Here is a 26239-nt window from a genome sequence, read left to right as displayed (position 1 = left end):
TTCTCTCTGTCTGCCAGCTTCATAGAGTCCCAAGCAGAACGGCTGCGTATGGAGAAAATAAGAGGAAGACTCCACCCACAGTATGAAGCTTCACCCAGATATTCAGGGGGTGTACTCCATATCTTCAACCTGATATAATTTCGTTCTTCCAGAAACAGCCACGTGCGAATACTATGGATTACTACCCTCAACAATGCAGAATATTGAAGGTCTCAAGGGAGCCATCGTTTTTGGGCATCAACACCTCTGAAATACATCCGCATCCATACCCAGGCAGGCTCCTGTTGCATCCAGGCTTCCCCATGCCTCATTAAGATGCAGAGAACTGCATCGCATCCTGGGTTATATTAGGTAAGTGATTATAACTAATCTTTCCGCGGGAAAAGTGGTGTCATAGGAAGCAATAATTTGCTCCAAGTACTATCGTATCGTGCGTGTCCATGCTCCCAAGGTTGCTATCTCTCCGTTGACTTCGTAAACAATACACTAAAGGGCGTGTTGTTGCTGGACTTCCATGGCAAGACATGAGATCGAATAATAATAATAATGTCTAGAAGAATCAGCAGATTGATACCCACAGAGATCGACACTACAAGGTATAAGTCGCCCAATATAGCGTATAACGCAGGTGCCATATGACGAGGATAGCTTCAATTGGTGCTGCGGGGATCGACATACGTAACTATGTGCTGAAGAACAGTGGAACTGAGAGAGAAAAATTTTCAGAGTCCAAGCTCAATGGGAGTCTCCTGCCCAACTTAAAGAGGGAATAATTTTGCTGCGAATATTTGCTTAACATATAAACGGACGGTTGGTGTCGTTGATATATCGGTTGTCATGCCTTGTTCGTGTACATGGCACTGGCGACATGCGAGAATACATCAGGTTCATATCAAATGCATCTTAGACAGATCCTCGTCCTTTGTATGCTGCGAGCTGTTACGCTGAGAAAGTTGCCATCGAGTAGAGGAGCTTCTGCTGGTGCGGGAGTTTTAAAACTTATTTAGCTGAAATTGTGAACCCTTCGTATGAATTGGGTCAGCGAATATGTGAGCACCAGATACTTGATGACAGCTGGGGAAGAGCTGCTTTGCCGTTAGACGGTATATATATGTGATTGTAGTCATGGGTAAGGGTGGTCCGAGAGAAACGAATTTCCTAAACACCGAAATCACCAACATTATGGGACGGGGATGAGCATTTTGATGATGCTAAATGGAATGATAGAGTCGTCTTGCCCAGAATTCACACGGTACATCAGTGGGTAAACATATGTCGGGGAAGACCATATCATGAATGCACAAACCCATACAAAACCAACACATTTCTCCAGAAGGTAGCTTCCGCGAGACCTATCTTTGACCATGAAGTTGTAGTATATGCCGACAATTATATCTTCAATCACAATCCCGAATGCTTGGGTTAGGAAGAATCTCGCTGCCCCAGAACTAGTTAACGATAGGCCAGATGCCACGTCAACTAGAACATGCATCAATGCAGAAATCGCGAATATGGTAACCAGCCTTGCATATCGGTATAACTGAGTTCCACGAGAAATACGTAGGACACGTTGCACGATAAAACTGGATACGGAAGCGAACTTCGCTGCGTTGGTTTGCTGCCAGAATACTCTATGGGAATGGATTAGCAGATTGAACTTTGTGAGAATAAACTAAATAACAGGGACGCAGATTTCTTACGCCCATGTTCTTCTCAATGTAAAGGCCTGAGAAAGAGATCCAAAGTATGGAGGCCATTCCCGCGGTTCGCTGATACCCAAAAGTACACTAAAGAATCCAACAAGGCTGTAAAAGCTTCTCTGGACGCATATCATGATCAATCCTGAGATAATGGTGTTTATCACCCGCATCACTATCTCATCGCTCGATATATTCGGCAGCCGTGTGAAAAATGGAACATTCTTTTGAGTAAAGTATTTGAGGTTGGTATCTATATCGACTTTGAATGTAATCAAATCAAGAAAGAGGTAGCACGCAGCATAGAGAAAGGCTGTCCATATCAAGAATCTCGATCGAGATGGGACATACTCCGGATTCTTGTCACTGAACCGTGGTACATTCTTGACTTGATAGGGGGTTCCAATATGGCGAAATGAGCAAGTTGCGGCAAGACCAAACTTCAAACGTTCCCAGGTATTGTCCGTTCGATCCTTCTTGGGATAATTGGGTATATTTTCACCGGTACCAGGATCTGTTGATGGACCACCAGCTTCGAAGGACCAGCCTCGGAGTAGCACAATATCAAGGTAGTGCAGAAAGAACGTAATGGTATACGCTCCTACCAAACCAGCCCAGGGACATCGTATCATGTAGTCCATGCTAGTTGTGATGCATCTAAACGTGCAGAATGTGAGGATCGGTGCCACAGCCAGGCGATAGATGGAAGACGGCCTTGTGAAACCCACCGCAAGAGCGGAGCTAGCAACCACCGCTCCACCGAGAAGAATTGGATGTATTTCCATGTTCGGGGTATGGCTGAAAAGCAGTCGGCATAAATTATGATTAGCGCCCAAGGGAAAAGAGAAGGATGCTCTTTTCTACGAACGGTAGGAGAACTTCCTTTTTATACCCCTTATCGGCGCCTAACATCGATGGATTGACACTTTTAGCTTGTGGATATAGTTGAACCCAACTGCATCGATTCCGTACATCAAGCTTTCTATTGGTGGAACAGGTCGTCGAATTGGGACTAGAGCATGAAGCGCGACTTTTTAGCCGTGAAGGATCAGGCTTTAGTTCCTCTAGCCTTGTAGGATGCGGCATCCTGCAACGCAACGTGTTTTGTGTAACTTGTATTGTGGAAGATCTATCATTAGCGAGTGAGTACTCCGTAGACATCACAGCTCAAGAGAGTGGAAGTTGACAATCTAAAGCGAAATAAATAAACCAACACTTGGGTGGCATAATTGGGCATTCAGTTTCTTATATCGAAGAACGCATCAAAAAGGGACGTAAATGGTAATAAAGAAGTAACTGGGGATTAATAACAGCAGGCTGGTATCTAGCTGGGGCGCTTAGCCAATATTCCTCTGGTCATTAAAATTCCAAACATAACCCAAAAACCAAGGTATCAGGGACCAAAGGAAACCAAAAGTAAAAACAAACAAACAAAAGGGGCATGAACGACATAAAAGGGACATCAAGTAACTCTAGGCAAAGGCCTTTGCTAGTGACATCAACCCGCTGACACCACCAGCTATTCCTTCCCCGCTGAGAGGGTCATGATTACCACCACCACCACCACCTTTGGATAGAGCTGCTAAGCCGGGTATCCTGATTCCGACCGAGGCCAGCAACTTCTGCAACACCCCGCCCGTTATCAAAGGCAATATAACGAGGAAAAACACCTTCATCGGATGTCTCTTCATATAATGCATGATGTCCCTGAACAACTTCTTGATCTTGCGCATCATGCGATGAACAAAACCGGCCCGAGGCTTCGCGCGGCGGGACGACGAGCCAGCTGAAAAGATTGACGAAGCCATTGAGCGGTTTGCGTGTGATCCAAGTCCAAAGATGGAGCCCTCCGAGGGACGGGTGCTTCCGTTATGGTGGCTGTGGCTATAGCTGTGGCCGTTACCGTAGCTTGAGCCGACGACGGACGAGGATGAATGGTGGTGACGGCGTTCTTTGGAGTGAGACCGATGGCTGGAGCTGTGACCGTGGCGGCTGCGGCTGCTGCTGCGTCGATGGCTATCTGATGGCGCAAAGGGATACAGAAAGCTCATTACTGGCGAGAAGTCTCCGCCCAAGGGGAGGAGCCAACAATAATTAGTAATTGATGGCTGTCTATAGGTGTAGCTCTTCGTAGTCGGCTGTCGTCGCTACTCGGGAGATGGGTACTCCGCAATATGTGATCGTTATGGGTATGTCAACGAGGGTGTGAATGGAGTATGGATTATCAATTTGACTGGATGAACCGATAAGGGGTCCCCTCTACCAAGGAACTGGCACTGGCGGTGTAGCAGGTAAACACTACTCCGTAGAGGAGAGGTAACTAAATAAACTGGCAAAGAGAGCGAACTGTCCTCTCGACGCAAAGTGAGCCTTTTCCCGCAGGCCAATTGCACGCAGCAGCACCGTCTCACTGCCATCTGTCTCTAACCATCTCGCGCAAGAGAAAGATGAAGACGGAGGAATTGAAGCTGAACTCGAAGTCGCTTTCTCGTTTCTTCTTTTGCGGTGGCTGGGAAAAGCTTAGTCATCGCAGGGAGGCTCCCGCATCACGTGATAGATCCCAGCGCCCAGCCGCGGGCGGAAATAACGTCATAGGAGAGCGATGTGTTTATATAAGAGCACGAGGGCTGGAAGCAAGCCAGGTCACAGCACGGCTATGAGGTGAAGGGGACAGAAAAGCGCATCAGTTGACTGGTATCAATTATATAATACCTTCGTTAAAATATGGCTGGTAAGTTCTCTACTTGCAGAGAGTTGGTAACTAGATACAGACTGATTGCTAACCGGACTCCAGACGAGACGTGTGACTACTGTACGTAACCACACCTCCTCGGGTCGATCACTTGGAATGTCGCTGTTCAATTATAACACGTGGCTAACCCGAATTTCTGGCAGTTGAACTTCTGGGGATTCCCCAAGATGCTACCTACGAAGAAATTAGAGAAGCATATAAAAAGTTCGTTCTATGAAGACTCTACAGCAGTATAGCGATAATGGAGGTACTGACCCGAGCAGAGCAGCGTTAAAATACCATCCTGACCGTGTCCCTCTCACATCTCCCGAACGACCTGAACGAACAAAGAAATTTCAACAGGTGAACGATGCATATTATACCCTAAGCGATAAGAACCGGCGAAGTGCCTACACTACAGCGTATAACACTAAAACGGGCTACTTTAAAAACGCATACGCCCCACCACCTCAGTCGAATGAGTACTCGGCTGAGCAGTTCGGTGACTTCTTCGAAGAGATGCTTCGGGAGAATGGCATGATGAATGGGGGTCGTGGAGGCGTTGGAGCCGACGATCCCGGAAGCAAAAAGTATGACCTGAATGTGAGTGGTGCATGGTTTTGGTCTATTATGGGCGCGATTGGAGGTGCAATCTTAGGCTTTATCATCGCAAACGCCGCGGGTATGGTGGCTGGCATGGTGCTTGGCAATAGAATTGGTGCTATAAGGGACAGAGAGGGGAGGAGCGTTTACTCTGTGTACCAAGATCTGCCTGCATCAGATCGAGCCAAGCTTTTGAGCCAGTTAGCTGCGAGAATGCTTCGCTCTACTGTGTCTTAAGCAGTGCCTTCACAAAGTGCTCAGCCAACAAAGCAAGGGGTAGTTATAATTGACATTTTTGCCTTGTTTCCTGGCATGGAAGTTTAATATAAAGCATGTAACAGCGACAAGAACAAAACCTCTTTTCAATGGGTACAGCCTATGGACTTCCGATAGATAAGCAGAGGTTTCAAATGTCAACGTCTATCGGATGTTTGGAGCATTCCCGTCCATAGATCAAGTAGATCTATAAATAGAGCAATAACACTTGACTCTTATAGACGCACTGACCAGGCATTGCTCTGCTTTTAGTTCTGCTTACTAACTTATCACATGACCACGGAGTCCTCGGGCTCCATGGTCACGTGCAGGAATTCGCGGACTCCGTGGTCATGTGACAATACCCTGGCTTGTCCGCCGGGTTCATCCGCCAAGCCATGTCAGCCACGAAAACGGACCGGAGCTTGGCGCGTCCCGGCCCCGAGCTAAAAGCATGGATGGAAACGACCTCACCTTAGGTAAGCAATAATGTCTGCCAGGATCACGACAGGATCAACAACGAAAAGCAACAAAAAACAACAGGCGCCAGGATGGCGGCGGCCTGAAGGATTATTGCACTCCAACGATTAGGACTTACTATCACGAATCCACAAGCTTGAGGCGAGGGAGGAGAAGTACCTAAAAATTAGGGCGAATCTTCATATTGGAAACATGCTGTCAAACTTCAGCTCTGCCTACCATTAGTCTGGGCTCACTCCCCTTGGTGTGGTGGCAGACTTCGATACCTGCTTATCACAGTTTGCAACAAATACCTTACTAAGGATACGAGTGACGCTGCAAACAATAAAGGTGCAAGTGACCATTCAACAAACTGTGCTATATAGCCTGGCCGTGACGCGAAGAAGAAGGACCTTGCCAAAGCAGGTATTCCATCCAAGTTTTGGCCTGCGATCCAGGACATGGGACCGGTATATACTTCTATATTTAAATACATCTCTACTCTGCTAATATATATTATAGTATATCGAAGCGCGAAATATGTCCGCGCCTGAATCATACGAGGAGTTTGCAGTTATTTTGAAAGAGCCTTGTATGCAACAGTATTACGACGAATGGAGTGGTTTATTCCCGATAGCTTATGGGGCCACGGTCGAGGAGGTCGCGGAGAAGAGTGACAGTTTCTATCAACGAATATGTCCGGAGGCCGTTAAAGATTAAAGTACATACTTCAAGCTTATGCATTATCGTTAGTAGCCTTCCCCGATTTTACACGCTATACCGAATTGGGGAATTTGGTGAGGTTCAGGAGTACTTCGTACTCCAGTCGATATCGCGAATATAGTCAAAAGAGGCCCAGCGAAGACATCAGTCAACGTGGAAAGTCGCAGCATACGCCATAACAGGAAATCGGTGTGAAAGTCCGCCGGACCGGCCAAAAGACCTCCCGCGTCCGATGACACTGGAGGCGACACCAGGGGCTGGGGCCTAACCTTAACTACAGACGCGAACTCAGAGGGCATGGGGTTGGAGATCGGAAAAGAAAAGCCACGCTGACGTTGGGTTGGTTGTACAAACAAAAAGAAGGGAGAGCAGGAGGCCGCTTGAGCGGCGATCACGCAGATGGCTTTTTCCGGGCTCTCGGATTGGAAGGACATTCACAAAAAGGCACATGGCGATTCTCCGTTCCACGTCCGGGAACGGGTGCAAGCTGGACCCGAACGAGCACGATTCAGTGTTCCATGCCTGGATCAGATTACGAGGCTGAAAGAGTTCGTTAGCCGTATCATCTAGGCAGCAGCTTAAGCCAAAATCCGCAGCGGGACACAGATATTCGTTTCCAGACTTTTATGCGCTCATTCGGCCTCATCAGGCGTGGTGAGAAAGGCTGCGCTGCGTACGAGGTGTGGAGGATGCATCGACACTTGGCCCCAGGCGTATGTGCTTGCTCTCGACTATCCATCATCGGGGGAGAGGGCCAGCCTCACACTTCTCCATGAGCGTGGTGACCTCTCTTCCCCCCTTAAGGTGCAAGGGAAGATGACTGGGACGGCGGCCCCGTTTCTCACACGAAGGCGTCATTGGCTTATATGCCATTAAAGTCCAGAAGTTAGCCTTAGAGTTTTAGCTTTCTTCTGTCTGGGTCTATTCTTATCCCCCTTTTATTTTTATTTTTATTTTTTTTCTTTTCCGTCAGCCGAGATTCCAAGGATCGCATCTCGCTTCCTCCGTTCCCGGGGCTACTGGCGGAAGGATGTGCAGGAAAAAAAAAAAAAATGCATGAGATATAAATCTGACTCAGATCCCTTTTGGATTTCTTTTGTCCCTTCTGGTTTTGTTTGATAGCCAGTTTTTATCTTTCGACCAAAGGATAGTACGGAAGACCTGGGGTCTGGGGGTGTCGTCACTCACATACCTATCTGCACTATCACCTGTGAACCCTGCCCTGCATAACGCGAAAGGGGGTGAAATAATCTAGCAGCCATGGGCCTTTTCTCCAAGACCCAGACGACGAGCGAGCTACCTGTCAAGGAGACAGACGTCGAATCCAGCGCCACTTCTGCACTACCTAGCAAAGGCCATTCGACCAACGATCTAAGCGACGACACTAGGGAAGCTAGCAACATGACTGAGAAGGGTGCTGACGGTGCGGACGACCTCACCAAGGCGAAGAGCAATGCCGTGTCAGAAGACTATGAGACTGTCAACCATGTTACCGGGTTAAAGCTTGCAGTCATCGTGACTGGCCTGTGTCTCTCTGTCCTTCTTGTCGCTTTGGTAAGTTAATCGGCCCCCATATACAGATTTGCTATTCGTATGGTCAATCTCTAACATTGTGCGACATGTCAGGACAACACCATTATTGCTACTGCCATTCCTAAGATCACTGATCAGTTCCACGCGCTCGAAGATATTGGCTGGTACGGAAGCTCGTATCTGCTCACTATCTGTGCCTTTCAGTTGATTTTTGGCAAAATCTATACTTTCTTCCCTGTCAAATGGGTCTTCTTGATTGCCATCACCATTTTCGAAATTGGCTCCGCTATCTGCGGTGCTGCACCTAACTCGACCGCCCTTATTATCGGCCGTGCTGTTGCCGGCATTGGTTCCGCCGGTATATTTTCCGGCGCCCTGATTATCATTGCATACTCCATCCCATTGGAAAAGCGACCAGCGTGTAAGTTTACTCTTTTTTTTTTTCTTGGCTTCTTCACCGTCGCTTGACTTTGCTTTTTCTTTTGTAGAGCTTGCTTTAGCTAGCCAACTGTTGTTGAGGTGTCGCTAACAAGCAACCTTCTTTCAGACACCGGAGCTATTGGAGGAATGTACGGTATTGCCTCTGTGGCAGGTCCCCTAATGGGTGGTGCTTTTACCGACCACATCTCTTGGAGGTGGTGCTTCTACATTAACCTCCCAATCGGCGCTGTTACCATTCTCTCCATTCTCATCTTCCTCAAGCACCCCAAGCAGAAGCTCGACAACAACCAGACATGGAAAGCTCGTCTTTTGAAGCTCGATCCTATCGGAACCGCTTTCTTCATGCCCAGTATCATCTGTCTCCTACTCGCTCTTCAGTGGGGTGGTACCAAGTACCCATGGAACAACGGCCGCATTATCGCCCTCTTCGTCGTTTTTGCCGTCCTCATTTCAGGTTTTATCTATTTCCAGATTCGAGGTGGTGACTCAGCCACTGTTCCTCCGCGCATCCTGAAGAAGCGTAGCATTGCATCAGGCGCATTCTTCCTTTTCACCATTGGAAGTGCTTTCTTCATCATGGTCTACTACCTCCCCATCTGGTTCCAGGCAATCAAGGGTGCTAGTGCTACCAGCTCTGGTATCATGAACATCCCCATGGTTCTGTCTCTTGTTGTTCTCTCAATCGCGTCCGGTATCACCGTCACTGCTATCGGCTACTACGCTCCTCTTTACTATGTCTCTACCGTCCTCACTTCTATTGGGGCTGGCCTCCTTACCACCTTCACTACTGAAACTAGCAAAGGCAAATGGATCGGTTACCAGATCATCTTTGGTGCTGGTGTTGGAACTGGTCTCCAACTTTCCATCATTGCTGCCCAGGCTGTCCTTCCACTTGAAGATGTTGCCGTTGGAACAGTCATCATGATGTTCTGCCAGATTCTTGGAGGTGCCCTCTTTGTGTCAGTCGGCCAGAACGTCTTTACCAACCTCCTTGTTAAGGGTGTCGTTAATGCTGCTCCGGGACTTGATCCCCAGGTCGTCCTCAGAGTTGGTGCCACCCAGTTGAAGAACATGATTCCACCCCAGTTCCTCGATGGTGTCCAGGTTGCATACAACGATGCTCTGACCAAGACTTGGTACGTCGCCACAGCCCTTGCGGCTCTCAGCGTTATTGGTTCCGTAGGCATGGAATGGAAGAGCGTCAAGGGGAAGAAGATCGAGCCTGCTGCCGCATAAACAGGTCAAAAGAGCATCTCTTCTCCCCCTTTCCCAATTATTTTAATCCTTATGGGCATGTGATACCCACTGTATCCCCGCCTCTCTCCTCCCCGGATTATCTTCCGAAGGCCCAACATCTCAACTATTCTCTTTTTAATGCCGCATATTTACGATATATGTGTCTCTTTTTTCGATCTTGTCTTTTCATACTGCCTCCGGCATGGCATTCGAACCGGGATATATCATGGCGCATCAGGAGTTTTTCAAGAAGGCTGGAGCGGTCTTATGACGAGGGCGTCTTGCTATTTCATGCATAGCCCGAAAAGTGTTCTTGATTCATCATACTGTCTTAATAGATATACATAGTTTAAATTTGGATATACATATTAGTTGAAAACTCCGTCCATCTACTCTTATATCTTTGTCTTCTGCTGCTCCTGCACATGGGCAAAGACACGTCACATGACTGATTCTTATCGATAACAGCCCCGTAACTACAACAAACACGGGCCCCAGAGCCCCGCCATCTAGCTAAAGTGGACAACTATCAACTCTCCAGATTCTAACAGCATACATAACCGACCAGTTTGGGATCAATCGTTTCATTGCATCAATTGGGCCATAATATACAAGTTATCCATCTAAAATCATTGCCACGATGACTACCGAAGGTGCTAGCTTGTACCCTTCCCTCGAAAACCGCCCTGTCAAGAGCACTATCTGCCTGTTCGACGTCGATGGCACCCTAACACCCGCTCGACAGGTATTTCCAGACCATTATTTCGTTAATAAGTCTCTCTGAATTGCTTTCTAACCGTAAACCATACAGGGTGTATCCCCCGAGATGCTACAACTTCTCTCCCAGCTCCGACACAAGTGCGCCATTGGCTTCGTAAGTGGTGCATCATACGCCTGCAGCACCCAACACAAGAGCATCCGTTATTAACCGTCCACTTTTCACAGGTTGGAGGCTCCGATCTCGTCAAACAACAAGAACAACTGGCCACCCCTGCTACAAATGTCACATCCCTGTTTGATTTCTGCTTTGCTGAGAACGGTCTGACTGCCTTCAGACTCGGCAAGCCAATGGCTAGCAACAGCTTCATTCAATGGCTTGGTGAAGAGAAGTACCAGAAGCTCGTCAACTTCGTCCTTGGATATATGTCCAAGTTGACACTTCCAAAGAAGCGAGGTACCTTCATGGAATTCAGAAACGGCATGGTCAACATCAGTCCTATTGGACGAAATGCCAGTGTAGAAGAGAGAAATGAGTTTGAGAAGTATAATCACCCCCGGGTAGGTGACTTAGTTTTGTACAGTTAACTGATATATTGGATATAGGTATGACAAGCAGCATAACATCCGCAAGACCCTGGTCGAGGCTTTGAAGAAAGAATTCCCTGACTATGGACTCACGTAAGTCTTGGCTGCCATGAATGAGTTTGTTTTCAACATACATCTAATACAGGCTTATAGCTACTCCATTGGAGGACAAATCTCCTTCGACGTCTTCCCCACTGGCTGGGACAAGACCTACTGCCTTCAGCACATTGAAGCTGAGAAGTCCATCTCTGGAGTTGAATATACCACCATTCACTTCTTTGGTGACAAGTGCTTTGAAGGTGGAAACGACTATGAAATCTTTAGCGATAAGCGAACTATTGGCCACTCCGTTTCTGGACCACAAGATACCATAAAACTGCTCAAGGAGCTGTTTGGCTTGTAGATATATCTAAGCCATCTATGATTATTGGCTTAGCTTCCTTTTTGTATTAATGATAGTTAGAGACTATCCAACCTGCAGATATGAAGACTATTTCGGCACCGTTCCACTACTAGCCCTTCATAACCTCCCTTCGTGTCAATAACTAGCCCATTCTATTGATGAATCTATAGAAACTCTAAAAGCGGCAAGGAGAAGATGACATAATCAAAATCAGTATGTCACGTGCAGCGATTTCTTATCGATCGAACTTTGTAAGGTTTTCCGCATGTGTCAAAACTTCCATCCATTCCCGAAGGTCATCCGATCATTCCACAGGCAGAGACAACAAGGCACTGCCTTGAGCCATCAACAAAGCACAACCATGCCTAAACTACAGCTTGTCGTCACCGAGTCGCCGCGCATTGTGAGACCCTCCCGGCGTCGCTCAGTCGAAACCTCCCTTCGATCTATCTTTCTATCCGGCAATAGCTCCCAGCTAAACAACCAACGTCTCTTACCCCCGGCATCTTCAAATTCCCTTCAACTCGTCCCGTCATACCAGCGTCACTTTTCATCGGTATCCTATCGGACGTCGTCTCCTTTAATACAAAAGCATGCCGCTATCCTCCATCAGCAGAGCTCTCCGAAGCTCCAGGATACTACCTCCGGGTCAATCCCGATAAGGCATAATGGCGTCTACGTAGCGACGTTTAATCCAGCTCGAAGAGCATTCCATCAGACCACCGTTGTGAAGAAGGACCATCATTTTGATACACTTAAGGTTGTACAGCGTTTAAAGAATGAAGGGTTCAGCGAGGAGCAAGCCGTCGCCCTGATGAAGGTTATGTCGGATGTTATCGAAGAGTCAATGCAGAATCTCACACGGGCAATGGTATCAAGAGAAGGTTCGTTCGTTTTGCACTCAAATCTCGATGAACTTATACTGTTGATTATGGACATACACTGACTACGAATCTGGGTAGATGCCGAACGTTCCGCGTATACCCAAAAAGTCGATTTTGCTAAACTCCGCTCCGAACTGTTAAACTCGGATTCAACAGAGGCACAGCTTACCCGCTCGTCGCATGATAAAATTGCGGGAGACCTAGCCAAACTTAACTCTCGATTGAGAGATGAGATAGGCCGAACGCAAGCTTCTGTTAGGCTGGATTTGAATCTCGAAAAGGGGAGGATACGTGAGGAATCTAATGGACAAGAGATGAGGATAAAAGAGACAGAGACCAGAATCGAGCAGGAAGTAGCTGGTGTTAGGGAGAGAGTTGAGGCCGTGAAGTTCTCAACTCTCCAGTGGCTAATGTAGGTTGCCAACATTTCAGAAATCAGGGGCACATCATGCTAACTTGTAACTTAGGGGTGTATGCACTGGTACAGCGGCTTTGATACTCGGTGCCTGGCGTCTGTTGATGTAGGCATTATCAATACCTCAACCTCACTTGGGAGTGAAGACCATCTCCGCCTATGATGATCCTCTCTCCCTCCGCTCAGTTGTTCTCCCTCTCTTTTGCGCTCGTTTTGGTTTTGATAATTTAACGGTTTGGCGCCTGTACAACAGAAAGCTTCAAGGCGATAGACTTTCCTTTGTTCCAAAATATAAAAGATTTTGAGCGCTACAGACGCTAGTCTATCCTTTTTGAAACAAGATATTGACCAGAATTCCGGCTAATCACTAATAACAATCACCTCTTCCTCCACGGCCAGTTTTGACAAGGTATGGTCGTCTTGAGCTTTAGCAGCTTGCCCCATGGAACTCATTAATCCAGCATGTTGTGCGAGGAATGCTTGGATAGCAACAAGAGGAATGCCGTGGCGCATGCCAGTCTGATCGTCCCAAGAAGAGTGCAGTCCAATCAGGCTCCCATCAGCCTCGGCAAGCAGAGGCGCGCCCGAGTGGCCCCAATATGTCCAGGCATCATGCTTCATCTGGCCTATCTCAGAATTATCCTGCCAGTCGCCACCGGCTACCATCCCACGGAATTTTCCAGTGGATAACTCCACAAAATCAAACTTGTTTTTCGTCGGCGCACTAGATTCCAAATCGTCCACTCCCGGTTGTCCAATGCATATTATCGGACTATTTACTGCTGGCCTTTTCGGTGCTAATTGCACAAATGGGAAAGAACAAACAATGTCCTCTCCATTCCGACTAGCATCGGCCTCTATAGCAACGATCTTGAGAAGAGCTAAGTCCCTTCTTGCATCCCAAGCTACGCATTCGGCCTGTACCGCCAAACCGGTACAGAATAGGAGCCAGCGACGTTTGTCTGACGTCTGCAGTTCCTCCTCTGTATCCCCGAAGCAGTGTGCACATGTTAACGCCCAGCCATCTGATCCAATGCAAACTGCAGTCCCGGCTTCATATTGGGAAAATATCAATGTTGCTTGAAGGCCATTATGGGCATATAGGTTGCCTCCACCCAAACACTCCCTTGCCTCTCGGTCCAGGGAGGCTTTATCCGCTGCTAGTCGTCGTTGCTTTTGCCTTAGAAGCTTTTGCTCCGATGCAGTTAAGTCTGGAAGCCTGGACCCTGTGGGTATGACCTTGAGAACATTACACTGGCGCAGTGAGTCAGGTGCCCTACACTCCAGCCCTGCCAAGCCTAATGTTTTGCATGGCTCTGACTCAACGACGGCTTTAGCTGTGCCAGACCTCAGGTTACGCATCGTCATGCAGTGAACTGGGGTGTCTGCGGGGTTCTGATGTGGTGTCTTTCTATCGGGCACGTTATTCTACAGAGCAGTGTTAAGAGAGCAGGCAGCCATCCATCATAGGAGATCGAGAAGCCTTGGCGAGATCAGCAAAGGCGCGCCGAACAAAACTTCGGGCTTGCTCTTTACACGTAAGTTTGCCTCTAATGTCGCCTTTTTCGCAATATTTTCGTCTCTTAGCTGAGAATTTTCGTCAAATAGCTGATTAATTTGCTTTGCAGGTACTTGAACTCGTCTGTTCTCTCTTTGTCTCGTTCTTCTTCCTATACAGGTATATAGAACAATGAACACTGCTTGCTTATGTCATAAACGATACCTGTCACGTGAGCCTACGTCATAGGCTCCGCTGATTTCTCATTGGTCAATTGATTAGATTTAGCCACCCGCCATTAAATCGAACGTCATAACGTCAAACTGTTTTCTGGTGCACACTAACGATGGGCAAACCTAACACTCTCGCCAGTGATATCGGCTACGCTGCGGTTCACCTCAATTTCTTCTCTCAAACCATGTCGAACTTCTATCAAGATACCACTGTTCGTTTGATTCATTTCCCACCGGAGTTTGGACTAAACACCTTGTGGTTATGGCTAGCCGCATGCGTCCTACATCTATAGGATCTCGGATTGATCCTGACTCTGAGGATGGTAAGTAGTGCGCATACTATTTCCTCTCTGTATCAAGCTTTCCTAACGGCTTTTATTTGGGATATTCAGCTGCTAGTGCAGCGGCATTGTACGTTACGAAGCCGGAGAGAACAGGATTTAGAACTTCAAGCGGTATGCAACCTCCGGATATGAGGAAAAAGGGAGACAGTGTTGAATGTTGGGGTTCTCCTGAGCAATTTACTAAGATGCCTACTTGGGTGGCGATAGGGCTGCGCTCTGCGAGCAGCAAGCGGTCTTCGAGAGAAGCCGGCGAATATGACCTTGCACCTGCTAGTGCGGCCGCAAGCTATGTAACCCGTGGGGGATACGCAAAACCGGGGGTCACTAAGAAGCCTGATGCATCATTCCTTGACAAGCATGAAGAGGAGCCAGCGAGCTCTATTGGCTTAAAAGCCGCCTATAGATCCTTTCGGGATAGCGGGGTGTCGGGCTTAGGCGATGACAATATCAAAGATGAGGGTCCAGAGGCAAGAATGGCAGCAACGGGTGCCATGTCTTCAAGCCGAAAACAGGTGGAATCTATGGGGAGTCCTCCAGATGGGGTTTCTGACTTGACCGAGGCCCTTTCAGCGGCAACGATAAGCCATCGCGCCTCGCGATATGGAAAGCCCACCGCGGAGAAGAAGGTTGAATTTCAACTAAGTCCCAAAAGGCCCTATAACCCAGCTATTACCAATGCCCGAAGAGAGATGTATACCTCACACCCACCGGTGAGTACTACGATTGAAGAAAGTCGGAAAAGGGATACCCTACAAGCTGCCGCGGTTTCGATGGCAAAGCAGATGTATGCTATCATACCAAAGGAGGACTTAACCAAGGATGTGGAAACCTCGAGCTTTACTATGGAAGAGCCAGAGGAACGAGTATCCCGTCACCAACGCCCTTCAAGTGGAAGATATCAGCGGCCCCCTGAAGCTAGCACTATGTATGAAAATAATCGTCCCCGGTCCCAGCAGTATTTTACCGCTACCAAGGTTCGGCCAAGCTCTGAAGGCTTCACTGATCGTGGAAAGTATGGCGATGGTCCGATCAAGCGAGCTCGCACTCAGTCTAGGCGAGACAGGAATGAGGTATACTACGATGATGAAACCATGGATGCTGCGCAGAGGAATGTCAAGAGGATGATGGACAATATTGATAATCACATCTACAGTTATCATAAACGCCCATCACCGGCGATTATGAGAGAGTGGGAGCGTCATGCTAATGAGCTTGTGTTGGCTAACCGGGAATCCACTGCCTTTGTTGATGTTGGCCCAGAACAAATGAGAGCCGGCGCACCGCTACTCCCACCGAGAAACGTGGATGATATGGCAAGAGCAAGGGTGCGACCGGCCTTGCACAATATTGATGATGAAGTGGCAGAACGAAATTCGAGACGGATAACAGATAAGCTGGACGAGGAACGCTATCATCGTTTTATTAGCACCCAGATGGAGCGAGACAAGGAAGTCCGCCGGCTTAATAAAAAGATAATAGGTATGGATGGTTTAACTCTGAGTGTATTGGAAATACCTGCTAACAACGAGAGGTAGATTTCATGCACCACCCTGAGAAGGAAAGGCGATGGAAGCAGAAGAAGAGGTCATACGACAGATATGAGTCAGACGAAGAACCAGTGTCAACATGGCCATACCCTCCCAAGCGAGTGCGCAGTGAGGAAGGAAAGGGTGAAACCATACTCCAGGCTCTACAGGAAGGTGGAAGAATCCCAGACCGTCCTCCACGCCCATACTCCTCTCCAGAAACGGTCGATAAGCCCTCTGAGCCAATCAGTCTCCCAACAGAGACAGCTGAAGCTGCCGAGACTACTGAGGCTACTGAGGCCCCTAAAGTCGCGGATGGCACCGAGTTAACTCAAGAGGCGCCCACCGCTGAAGAAGCAACTAATGAAGAGACCGCTCTTACTGAACAGGCTGGGTCCCAGGCGAAACACATCCGCAGGCAAAAGGCTATCCACAAGACTTGGTTCACAAAACCACAAGAGGATGCTGCGGGAGATGAGCCACCACGCGAAGTAGAGCGAATCGAAGAGCGGATAGTGACTGAGATAGAGAAAGAACGTCCCGCAACTCCTGACCAGTCCACAGCTCCAATGGCTTCAGGGGCGATAATACCCGACAGTCCACACCACGCGCCATCGAGCCATTGGAGTAGCTCAAACGAGGGATCTAGCCACGGGAGTCCTGGAGGTCAGAGACAGGAGGATGGAACCAGGCCCAAGAAACGAATGGCATTTCCGCATCTGTTCCAGCGGCCTGCTAGGCGAACCGGAAATCAGGGCTCATTCACTGTCAACAGACGCTCTGTGCCAGAAGACTTAGGCTCTCAAACCAGCCCTATTCCAGGAGAGGCAGGAAGCGGAAGCCCAGTCACAGCTGGATCTAGGCTATCTAGATTCCAAGAAAATCTTTAAATATATTTATTCTATTATCGATTCATCAGGTTTGTATACCCGTCCACCACTTGGGACTGTTTTTGTACTTTTAGGATATTTCGGGACTTAAATAGGATTTTTCGGGCTTTAAATATAACAAAATAAGTGTGTGTTGCCGTTGAGAGTCCTTGAAAGGGACCCTTTCAAATAACAGAGCTATCTCACGTATTAATTATCACTGCTCATGGAGTCAATATAGTCCTCCTCCCCTACGCTGGGAATAGGGAATAAGTTATTATTACGTCAGCCTTCGGACTTAAGGTTAGAGTTATTATTAAGCATCAGGTTCCCGTTTCTTGGCACTGCGGGTTTATCTTTCTTTACGAGGTTTCATCGTTGATTCCCAGCGAACCAACTCGCTGCAGGAAAATCCGGGGTTCTTTTATACGGAGCAACGCCGACACGCGACAGGGCGCCAGGAGGCTGTAGGAGAGGAAATTCGATTTTTCATTACCTTGAGAGAGTTGGAGAAAAGGGAGACTGATCAAGGAACGACAATCGACGTTGTACTCCGTACCACTAACCCACCAACCAGTTAGATCGGTACTTAACCAAGTCAATGTTGATCCTTCTTCACGCAAAGCCGAAATTCCCTGTCAACACCATGATCCTTTGACGCACATAAGATCTAAGCGACCTCGCACGGGATGAAGACGTGAGGAGAAGCCCGAAGCGCGGATCCTCTCCCGTTTGATTCAAGTTTCTAACGGCGGGTACGGGATTCACTCCATCTGAACTACTTATTACACCAATAGATATACCCCAGAGGTATCTCTATTACTCCATCACCATTTCCTCTGCGCCACCCTCTCGTCTGTCCTCATTATAGCCGGCTACTTGGAAATCGACTGGTATAGTTTGTCTCCTTTTCAAACACCGCCATAGCTATCAAAGCTTGCTGCAGCTCATACTTCAGAATGGGTGTCGTAAGCTTCCTTCGAAGCCGCCATATACGCGCGAGAAACGATCAGGTCACCAATGCCGCCCAACTAACATTACGGCAGAGTCTGTGGCCGCTCACTATTGTGACCATCCTATTCTTCCTATGGGTTGGTTCTACCTTGATCATTTTCTACCCTGGAGCGGGAATCAAACTCTGAGTGCTTTTAGGGTTTTGCGTACGGCCTGCTTGACACTCTCAATAAACACTTCCAGAACACGCTAGGAATCACGCGAACCCGTTCATCAGGACTACAAGCTGCATACTTTGGGTATTTCTCTCCCTTTCCCAGATAGAGCTTACTGTGTTGATCAAATATATAGGGCGTATCCCCTTGCTTCCCTTGGTTATGCTAACTGGATGCTCCGGAACTGGGGTTACAAATCTGTGTTTATCCTGGGTTTATCTCTCTATGGGATTGGGGCCCTCTGTATGTGGCCAGCTGGGTTACATCAATCATTTGGCGGATTCTGCGGCGCAACATTTGTCATTGGCTCCGGGCTGGGATCTCTCGAAACTGCCGCAAACCCGTATCTTTCGGGTACGTAGCATTTATCATGCATGCCAAACATATCCTTGCTAATTTAATGCCCTGTAGTTTGCGGTCCACCAAAATATGCCGAAATCCGAATCAACTTTGCTCAGGCTTTCAACGCCATTGGCACAGTTGTAGGACCTGTACTTGGCTCGTATGTGTTTTTCACTACAACAGCTGATAATGTCAATGCGCTGCAAAGAGTTCAATGGGTTTATCTTGCTATTGCAGTATTCGTCTTTTGCCTTGCAGCTGTTTTCTATATATCCGATATCCCGGAAGTGACGGATGCAGATATGGAATATCAGGTTGCTTTGACCCACGTTGAAGATAACAATGACTCTTTCTGGAAGAAATATCAGTTGTTCCATGCCGCATTCGCCCAATTTCTATACGTGGGCTCGCAAGGTACGTATAATTCCTCCATTGATATACATTCAATGTTGCCAGTAGCTTGTCTAATTAAAATCTCTAGTGGCAATTGCTTCATATTTCATCAACTATAGCGTGGAAACACGGGAGAATACTTCTAGTGCCCTGGGAGCGAAATTTCTCGCTGGTGCTCAGGGGGCCTTTACAGTTGGCCGATTTTCGGGGGCCTTGCTGATGAAGTTTATCCGGGCTAGGTGGATTTTCCTTGTATATCTCGCTGGAGTTTTTATCTTCCTAGCTGCATCCACTACACAGAGGGGTAATACAGGTGTTGGTAGGTGCCTGTTCCCAAGAATATAGACTGTTGAGAGGATGTTTGGTGGCTAACACTCTAGTAGCTATGCTTTTCATGGTTCTATTTTTCGAATCAGTTTGCTTCCCAACCATAGTCGCGCTTGGAATCCGGGGCCTAGGAAAACATTACAAGCGTGGATCCGGGTTCATTGTTGCTGGTGTTTCAGGCGGAGCCGCCGTTCCTCCACTGTTAGGCTATGTTGCTGATTTGCACGACTCTACTGGCTTCGCGATGATTGTACCAACGATTGTAAGGACCTTCATTTTGACTGGTTCAAGCATTCACCTTATTAGATACTAACGTGTTAATATTTAGCTTATGGCGGTAGCATGGACATATGCTATTTGTGTCAACTTTGTACCCTCGTATCGCGACCCGGCTGATAAAATTGGAGATAGTGACATTGGTATCACGGACGCTAGGGAGGATGAAGAACAAAAGGGGTCAGCCGAGGTTGCTGTTGACACCGCCGGAGTAAAGGAAAGTAGATAAGATCTATACTCGTGAATGGTTGAAATTTGCATACTTGTTTCGGCTAATTAGACTAGGAGAAATAAATTCAACTAGCTTCAATTATATAGCTAAGGAATCCTAATGTTGAAATCGAACTGTAGTCCATACTGAGTTTAATGAAAATATACTTTGTGTCTAGCGTTGAAGACTAACTACGTACATGTCCAGATATTATGAAAAGGCCTAGAAAAGAGTCGTAATGGATGTATATACGAGCAGTGCAAACCATCAAATGTAACTAGGCCTTCCAAATATATGCATCAGACAGGCCTGATTATGAAAGAACAATAACTCTTATGATCAGGAGATGATAGCTCACGAGTGAAAAAAGGGAACAAGTAAAGGGGTTGGCAGTTGAAATACATACCAAAGCGAATAATAAAAGATGTAAGGCGTAAAAGTATGCTGAGTAGAAAATGAAAGAGAGTCGATGAGACAGGAGGTGCATTTTGAATTGTACTCGGAAGGACAGAACCTGACGAGACTCCAATTTATCAAAATGGAAAATTGGTATCAATGGGTCATGTAATAATGTAAGCGAGAGTCTGGACAATAAGAGAGGAATATGGGTACATAAGATATATAGTAGACCTGGGAGGGAAAAGAAAAATAAACAGGGACAAAAAAAAAGACTTTATATATATCCTGACAAATGAAATGGAAGTAGATGATGTAACGCAGGGGATATCACAATGGAGTAAATTCGTGTCATTTATACTGATGGAAAAGAAAGGAGAGGAGGGAAGAGAGCGAGAGAGGAAAAGATCTAGCTGCTTGTGGCGGTCGAGGTTTTCTTGAGAGTAGGAGATGTTTCTGCTATATTGTCCAGGGAATCACTTGCATTTAAACTGCCGGGGGAACCATTTTTGGCTTCTCGAAGTGATGATGAACGCGGCGGGCGTAAAGGGGATCGGTCATGCTCTGTTGATGGTATTTTTGAAAAAGAAGGAAGTTCGGTGATTTCGGCGGCGGGAAGAAGTTGACGAGAATCAGGGGATCCATCACGCTCGGAGCCAGAGCGAAGATTGGCTGGGTCCATTGTTGCAGCGGCAGCTATTGCATTGGCATATTTAGCATCAAGGGATGAAGATTCAGGAAAACCTGGGCCCCGTTCGTCGGTTGGACTGAAGCAGTCTACTTCTTCCGTGGTGTCATCTGGCAATACTTCGTCCTCCTCTTCTTCTATGATTTGGCTCTTTCGTGCTCCGGCCATCATTATCTCACCTGAGGCTACGCTGCTAGCCCTGCTGCGCATAAGACTGGGGGTGCCGGGTCCAGCGCCGGAAAGCATATGTGTCGAGCTAAGCGTGGGACCCTTGAAGGTGGCTCGCTTCCTGCGGGCAAAGATGGGCCCAGACGAAGGCGAAGGTATAAGTGCAGGAGCAGCTTCATTGAAGGCACTTGTTAGGCTGTTGTTTGGGCCTCCTCTTACGAGTCGAATGTTGCTTGGAAAGACGGACATGGAGGTTGGTGTGGCGGGAAGGATCTTAATGGAAGAATGAGGAGAGCGTCCGAGGGCTTTGGCAGAGGGACCGGTTGGGGTCGAGACGGTGTCGATGCTGTTGGAGGATATAGAGGATGTTTTTGAATGGGAGTGAGCGTGGTGAACGGTGCGAATGGAGGAGACAGATGAAGAAGTAGACTTGCGTCCTCTTAAACCAGCAGAGGAGCGGCGGTATGAGTTTCGAGGGGTTAGTGGAGACGGAGAGAGGGAGTTGCGGTTATGTGAGCTCGAGGTATTCAGGGGTCGCTGGGTGTGAGATGACGTCCGCCTGGCGCCGGGGTAAGAAGCATTGCTGAGTGCCAGACTGCTAGCATTAGAAGATCGTTTGGCCGTGGGAGTTTGCTGGTTCTGAGGGAAATTAGGACTTGTGGGCGTGACGGCTGCGTCCTTGTTGGGTGTATCTCCCTTCTTTGGGGGGCTCGAGTGATTGGAGAGGAATTTTCTGGTAGAGCTGGAGAAGGCCTTCGGATGTGGTGATTTGGCGCGTTTGGTAGACTCTATTATCCAGTGTTTGAGCTGCGCCAGCTGGCTGATGATAGGGTATTGGCGACGCCGTGCTCCTTGCCGTCGTAAGATCCCCTGAGGACGCGTTAGATCCGGCTGAGACGCACTTAGGTGATAATTGCTTCCTTTGGAGATCCGCCGTTCCTTAGGAGGAGGCACAGGACGGCCTCTGGAAGTAGATCTAGGGGGTCGCGGGAAGTCCTTCTCTACCGGAGGGGGAGGTGGTAGCGGAGGAGTGAGCAGACCGTCTGAAGACGGCGCAGTTTCAGGCAGCTTTGGCAGATCTGGGACGTTCAATTGCTCTGTAAAAAAGAAGTTAGTATAAGTGATCTGAACAATGACATTAGATCATGTAGGCGTCCTTACGACTCGTCAAGCTTCGTCTTTCCCGTCTGCCTCGCGACCTGGGATCTTCAGGATGCCCTTCTTCATCTACCTCGACAAGAGCAGCAGATATCCGTTCCAGCCGGCTGCTTGCAGCGCTCAGTCGCCGTAGATTCTTAGCCTCGGCTTCCTTTTCCCGTCTCTTTCTTTCTCTGCGTCTCTCCTTGCGCTCCTCCTTTTCGATCAACAGCGTCCACCAGCCTGCCAGAGCGTCGCATCGCTGTGCTAGCACATTCTGCATGACCTGTTCCGTATTTACGCCTGCGCTCCGCATACGCTCCAGCGTTGCCTTTTCCAGCGGAGTTGAGAAAGGAGGAGGTCGAGTGAGCTTCAGATTGGCCTGCTGTTGGGGAGCAAATTCAGCTAGGAACGGATGGGCCAGGACATCACTGAGAGTCGGACGGAGAAGCGGACGTTTTGAGAGCAGCAAATTGATCAGTGATTTGGCGTCGTCCGGGAACCGGTCGGTATATTTGGGCTCTTCGGTGAGAATCCTGGATTTGGTGACTTGATCATCGTCATCGTCCCATGGCAATTCTCCAGCTATGAGGGCGTAGAGAATGATCCCCAGACTCCAGACGTCGACTTTTTCTCCAGCGTATTTCTCGCCTTTGAGCATCTCAGGAGCACTGTAGCATATCGTCCCGCAGAAAGTTTGGAGATAGCTAGCCTTGCCGTCGTATTCTCTTGTGAAGCCAAAATCGCATAGTTTCACATTCTCATGTTTATCCAGGAGGATGTTCTCCAGCTTGAGATCTCGATGAACGCAGGACTTGCTGTGGACGTATGCAACGGCGCCGACTAGCTGTGTGAATATCTTCTGGGTCTTTTCAATTGGCATGGGCCCATTCTGAAGGAGGTGGTTGTACAATTCGTCACCTACGGCATATTAGCATGTTCCGGCTTTTCCTGTAGGGAATTAATTTTCAAGACAAATGCAAATGCGCACCAGGACAGTATTCCAGCACCAGCCACACGAGCTTCTCTGTCACTATCACCTCGTACAGCCTGGCAATGTGAGGGTGGTGAAATTGGCGGTGGTGGTGTATTTCGCGGGCGAGGTTGGGATCCTCTCGAGACGAGGACTTGAGCACAACCTATCAATCCACCTTTAGCCACTTGTTTCGGCGTAATAGACACCATGTATCTCCCCGTATTTCTCTCATACCTTTGATCCATTTGTGAGCTTGTGTGTAGCCAGGTAGACCTTGCCAAAGGAGCCCTTCCCAATCAGCTTTCCGAGAGCGTAGTTCCCGACATTCCGCAGCTCTTTGGAAGAGAACTCGCTAGAGGACAACGCCCATCAGTATCTGTCTGTCTCCGTGCCTGCATCCCTGCTCCGGACTGTTGTAGAGGGTGTATCTGGTGTTCGAGGCGGGACTTACTTCAGGAGCTCATGGTACGAGTTGACAAGCTGTGACGACGAGACAAGAATCAGCCAACTCCGTCTTGATCAATTGATCTAGACCCAAGGGCAAGAAAAAAAGGACCATCTGCCAGGGACTCACCTTTTCCTTTTGAAGCTGCGACTCGGCCTTGGACTTTGGAGGTGGCATGTGTAGACAGAGCTGTCCGCCGCGCGGGCGAGGTCGAGGCAGGACGCGGTTTGGCTGCTGGTAGATGAAATTCGCCGGCCGAGTCTATCGATCAAGCTGCATCCCATTCGATGGAGAAGAAGAGAATAATAGTTATTGAATAGAAAAAGCGCTGCAGCTGCAGTTGTCCTTTTTTTTTTTTTTTTTTATTATTTCCTTTAATCCTGGCGAAGGCGAAAAAAAGAGTCGATTATGACGATGTGCCCCTTGTTCGCTCCCCTAACTAACGCCATCCAAAAAGCAACGAGCCGTGCAAAGAAATAATAAAATAGAAAGACGGGAGAAGAAGACGGAGGAGAAGGAGAACACCGGCAGGGAGCAGTTATAGAGCAGTAGAAATCGGTCGTGACGAGACGGAGGCGAGAGGCAGATCGAGATCGAGGAGATGGAAATGCGAAACAGGCTAGGTTAACCAAGCTGGCTGGCTCTTAGGGGGTTTGTTTGAGGGTCGCGCGTTGCTTTTTTGCTTTATTTTTATTTAGTCGAGTTGAGTTTAGCCTACGAGACGGTCTAGGGGGGGACGGACGGGCGATGATGATGATTGATGATGATTGATGATTGATGATTGACGATTGATATCTGACGTCTGATATTGATATTGATGTTGATGTTGACTGATAGTCATGGAGATGCCTATGGAGTCGCATGACGGCGTGAGATCTGCTGTGCTACGCGGGTGTACTTGGAGACTGACGGCAGCATCATGTCTTCTTCTTCCATGGGAGCGAGTCCAGGTGTCTGCGAACACGTCGACTGGCACACAGCATAGGGTCGACGGCGTCAAGGCCTTCTCCTCCTCCTCCTCCTCCCTCTGCTGCCCCCTCGCCAAAGAGTCCCAGAGACGCAAGGCCAAGGTATGAATGGAGCAGATCTTCCGGCGGTCTTGATTAGTCCACGAACCCGCACAGGGACATGCATCGAGCAAGGGATGGGCGGGAGACAAGGCTTCGGGCTTACCTGGCGGTTCTCCAGCGGACTTGCCAAACCCCCCGATCATATGCTGTGTCTTCTCGAGCAGGTAGCAGCGGTTGGCCTGCGAGTCGACCAGGCCCAGCTGGTCAAGCATCTACCGCCCATCGTGTGTACGTGTTAGTTGACGCTCTGAACTCGCGGCAGCAGAGATGGAGACCAATTAGGGAGTGAGACTCACGGCGAGCGAGCCAGTGACCCAGAAGCAGTAGCAGGTGTCAGCTATCTTGTTGGGTCTGCCGTTGAATCCGGCGCAGAGGCTCGTTGATGGTGACACTGCTTTCAGGCTTGGTAGCGAGGCTATGGCATCGTCAAGGGAGAGGCCAGCCTTGCTCTGATCTTGTGTCTCCGTCACAGGCTTGTCGTTGCCCGCCGTCTCACCTTCACCGTCCTCTTCTTCCTCTGCGGTTTCTTCCTGTTCGATGAACGTAGTCTGCCTGTAGACCAGCCACGATATCAGACGTTCATACTCCACAGAGCCAGGAACTGTCACCGAAGATGTAAACTTCTTCTCAGGCCGTAGACACCCAAGAAAGGATAGTGTACCAAGCGCACAGTATGTCAAACCAGCTATCAAATCATATAAGTAGAGTGAGATCTAGAGGGGGGTATCAAGGCAACACATACCATTGGACTCATTAAACGGAGACTCTGCGAACCCACCCTCATACGTCTAGAACAGCGTCAGAAGAGGTACATCTAGATATAAGACGCATAAGAAACACCTTACCTGGCAGGCCTGAACATAGTCAATCAGCTTTTCAGCGTCAATATCACTCCCTATATCAGTCTCGTCCTCGCCGCGCAAGATATATCTGATGCCCGCCGCACAGCAGCAGAACCTCAGATCTCGAGCTCCGTCAATGCTTCCCCCAGGCCCTAGAGTCTGTCCAAACGAGCCGTCTTCGCGCTGCATGCTGTTCAGCCAGGCGAGACATTCCCTCCGCCGGACCCGCGCCAGGTCGTCCTCCAGAATCAGCAGCGCCACCAACGCAAAGAACGTCGCGGGCACATTCGCCGGGTCCCAGCACTCGTTCTCCCGCGTCCTCTTCTCGTCTCCGAAATTGGCGCCCGTGAAGCCGCGGAACCCTCCTGTTGGCACCTGGCAGTAGTACAGCCAGTTGACGTAGCCGGCCCTCTCTGACGCTGATATCGCCGGCTTCTCGCCGCCCAATGCACCCAGCAGATCCAGCCCGGCCAGCGTAAAATACGCCAGCGTCATCCGGTTGGAGTCATTGGAGGTATAGGGATGCGGGAGCAGCGTCTTGAGACAGCGCAGGAAGTACTTGATCTGGCGGTCTTTTCGCAGCGCCATGGCGGATGGTAGCAGTTCCTGTCTGGCTTCTAGAGGCTCATGCCAGGGGTATATTT

General features: G+C 48.6%; 11 protein-coding genes across 11 annotated transcripts; 6 read left to right on the top strand and 5 right to left on the bottom strand.

Moving 5' to 3' along the window:
* Nucleotides 1–1180: 1180 nt before the first annotated feature.
* TRV_02779 (toxin biosynthesis protein (Tri7), putative) lies at nt 1181–2482 on the bottom strand (the record flags this gene model as incomplete). The annotated part of the gene is made up of 2 exons (XM_003023043.1): nt 1181–1631; nt 1701–2482. The coding sequence occupies 2 exons, from the start codon at nt 2480–2482 to the stop codon at nt 1181–1183; spliced, it is 1233 nt and encodes a 410-aa protein (XP_003023089.1).
* A 687-nt stretch (nt 2483–3169) lies between these two features.
* On the bottom strand, nt 3170–3748 carry TRV_02778 (uncharacterized protein; the record flags this gene model as incomplete). The annotated part of the gene is made up of 1 exon (XM_003023042.1): nt 3170–3748. The coding sequence occupies one exon, from the start codon at nt 3746–3748 to the stop codon at nt 3170–3172; it is 579 nt and encodes a 192-aa protein (XP_003023088.1).
* Nucleotides 3749–4662: 914 nt separating this feature from the next.
* On the top strand, nt 4663–5268 carry TRV_02777 (DnaJ chaperone (Caj1), putative; the record flags this gene model as incomplete). Its single annotated transcript, XM_003023041.1, has 1 exon — nt 4663–5268. One exon carries the CDS (start codon nt 4663–4665, stop codon nt 5266–5268), a length of 606 nt encoding a protein of 201 aa, XP_003023087.1.
* A 2460-nt stretch (nt 5269–7728) lies between these two features.
* On the top strand, nt 7729–9678 carry TRV_02776 (uncharacterized protein; the record flags this gene model as incomplete). Its single annotated transcript, XM_003023040.1, has 3 exons — nt 7729–8022; nt 8095–8422; nt 8549–9678. The coding sequence occupies 3 exons, from the start codon at nt 7729–7731 to the stop codon at nt 9676–9678; spliced, it is 1752 nt and encodes a 583-aa protein (XP_003023086.1).
* Nucleotides 9679–10318: 640 nt separating this feature from the next.
* TRV_02775 (uncharacterized protein) lies at nt 10319–11386 on the top strand (the record flags this gene model as incomplete). Its single annotated transcript, XM_003023039.1, has 5 exons — nt 10319–10423; nt 10490–10552; nt 10624–10940; nt 11002–11076; nt 11137–11386. 5 exons carry the CDS (start codon nt 10319–10321, stop codon nt 11384–11386), a joined length of 810 nt encoding a protein of 269 aa, XP_003023085.1.
* A 265-nt stretch (nt 11387–11651) lies between these two features.
* On the top strand, nt 11652–12686 carry TRV_02774 (uncharacterized protein; the record flags this gene model as incomplete). Its single annotated transcript, XM_003023038.1, has 2 exons — nt 11652–12270; nt 12349–12686. The coding sequence occupies 2 exons, from the start codon at nt 11652–11654 to the stop codon at nt 12684–12686; spliced, it is 957 nt and encodes a 318-aa protein (XP_003023084.1).
* A 359-nt stretch (nt 12687–13045) lies between these two features.
* On the bottom strand, nt 13046–14047 carry TRV_02773 (uncharacterized protein; the record flags this gene model as incomplete). The annotated part of the gene is made up of 1 exon (XM_003023037.1): nt 13046–14047. The coding sequence occupies one exon, from the start codon at nt 14045–14047 to the stop codon at nt 13046–13048; it is 1002 nt and encodes a 333-aa protein (XP_003023083.1).
* Nucleotides 14048–14529: 482 nt separating this feature from the next.
* TRV_02772 (uncharacterized protein) lies at nt 14530–17176 on the top strand (the record flags this gene model as incomplete). The annotated part of the gene is made up of 3 exons (XM_003023036.1): nt 14530–14628; nt 14748–16239; nt 16296–17176. The coding sequence occupies 3 exons, from the start codon at nt 14530–14532 to the stop codon at nt 17174–17176; spliced, it is 2472 nt and encodes an 823-aa protein (XP_003023082.1).
* A 1321-nt stretch (nt 17177–18497) lies between these two features.
* TRV_02771 (uncharacterized protein) lies at nt 18498–19891 on the top strand (the record flags this gene model as incomplete). The annotated part of the gene is made up of 5 exons (XM_003023035.1): nt 18498–18678; nt 18736–19080; nt 19148–19378; nt 19440–19648; nt 19715–19891. The coding sequence occupies 5 exons, from the start codon at nt 18498–18500 to the stop codon at nt 19889–19891; spliced, it is 1143 nt and encodes a 380-aa protein (XP_003023081.1).
* Nucleotides 19892–20678: 787 nt separating this feature from the next.
* On the bottom strand, nt 20679–23860 carry TRV_02770 (uncharacterized protein; the record flags this gene model as incomplete). The annotated part of the gene is made up of 6 exons (XM_003023034.1): nt 20679–22222; nt 22287–23183; nt 23254–23401; nt 23473–23590; nt 23690–23718; nt 23813–23860. The coding sequence occupies 6 exons, from the start codon at nt 23858–23860 to the stop codon at nt 20679–20681; spliced, it is 2784 nt and encodes a 927-aa protein (XP_003023080.1).
* A 532-nt stretch (nt 23861–24392) lies between these two features.
* TRV_02769 (uncharacterized protein) lies at nt 24393–26183 on the bottom strand (the record flags this gene model as incomplete). The annotated part of the gene is made up of 3 exons (XM_003023033.1): nt 24393–24965; nt 25050–25466; nt 25599–26183. 3 exons carry the CDS (start codon nt 26181–26183, stop codon nt 24393–24395), a joined length of 1575 nt encoding a protein of 524 aa, XP_003023079.1.
* Between the last annotated feature and the right edge of the window lie 56 nt (nt 26184–26239).

The sequence above is a fragment of the Trichophyton verrucosum genome (assembly GCF_000151505.1).
Source record: "Trichophyton verrucosum HKI 0517 chromosome Unknown contig00240_1.f1.exp, whole genome shotgun sequence".
Classification (NCBI taxonomy): Eukaryota; Fungi; Ascomycota; class Eurotiomycetes; order Onygenales; family Arthrodermataceae; genus Trichophyton; species Trichophyton verrucosum.
The sequence above is the reverse complement of the archived record's forward strand: the minus strand, read 5'-3'. Positions and strand labels throughout refer to the sequence as shown.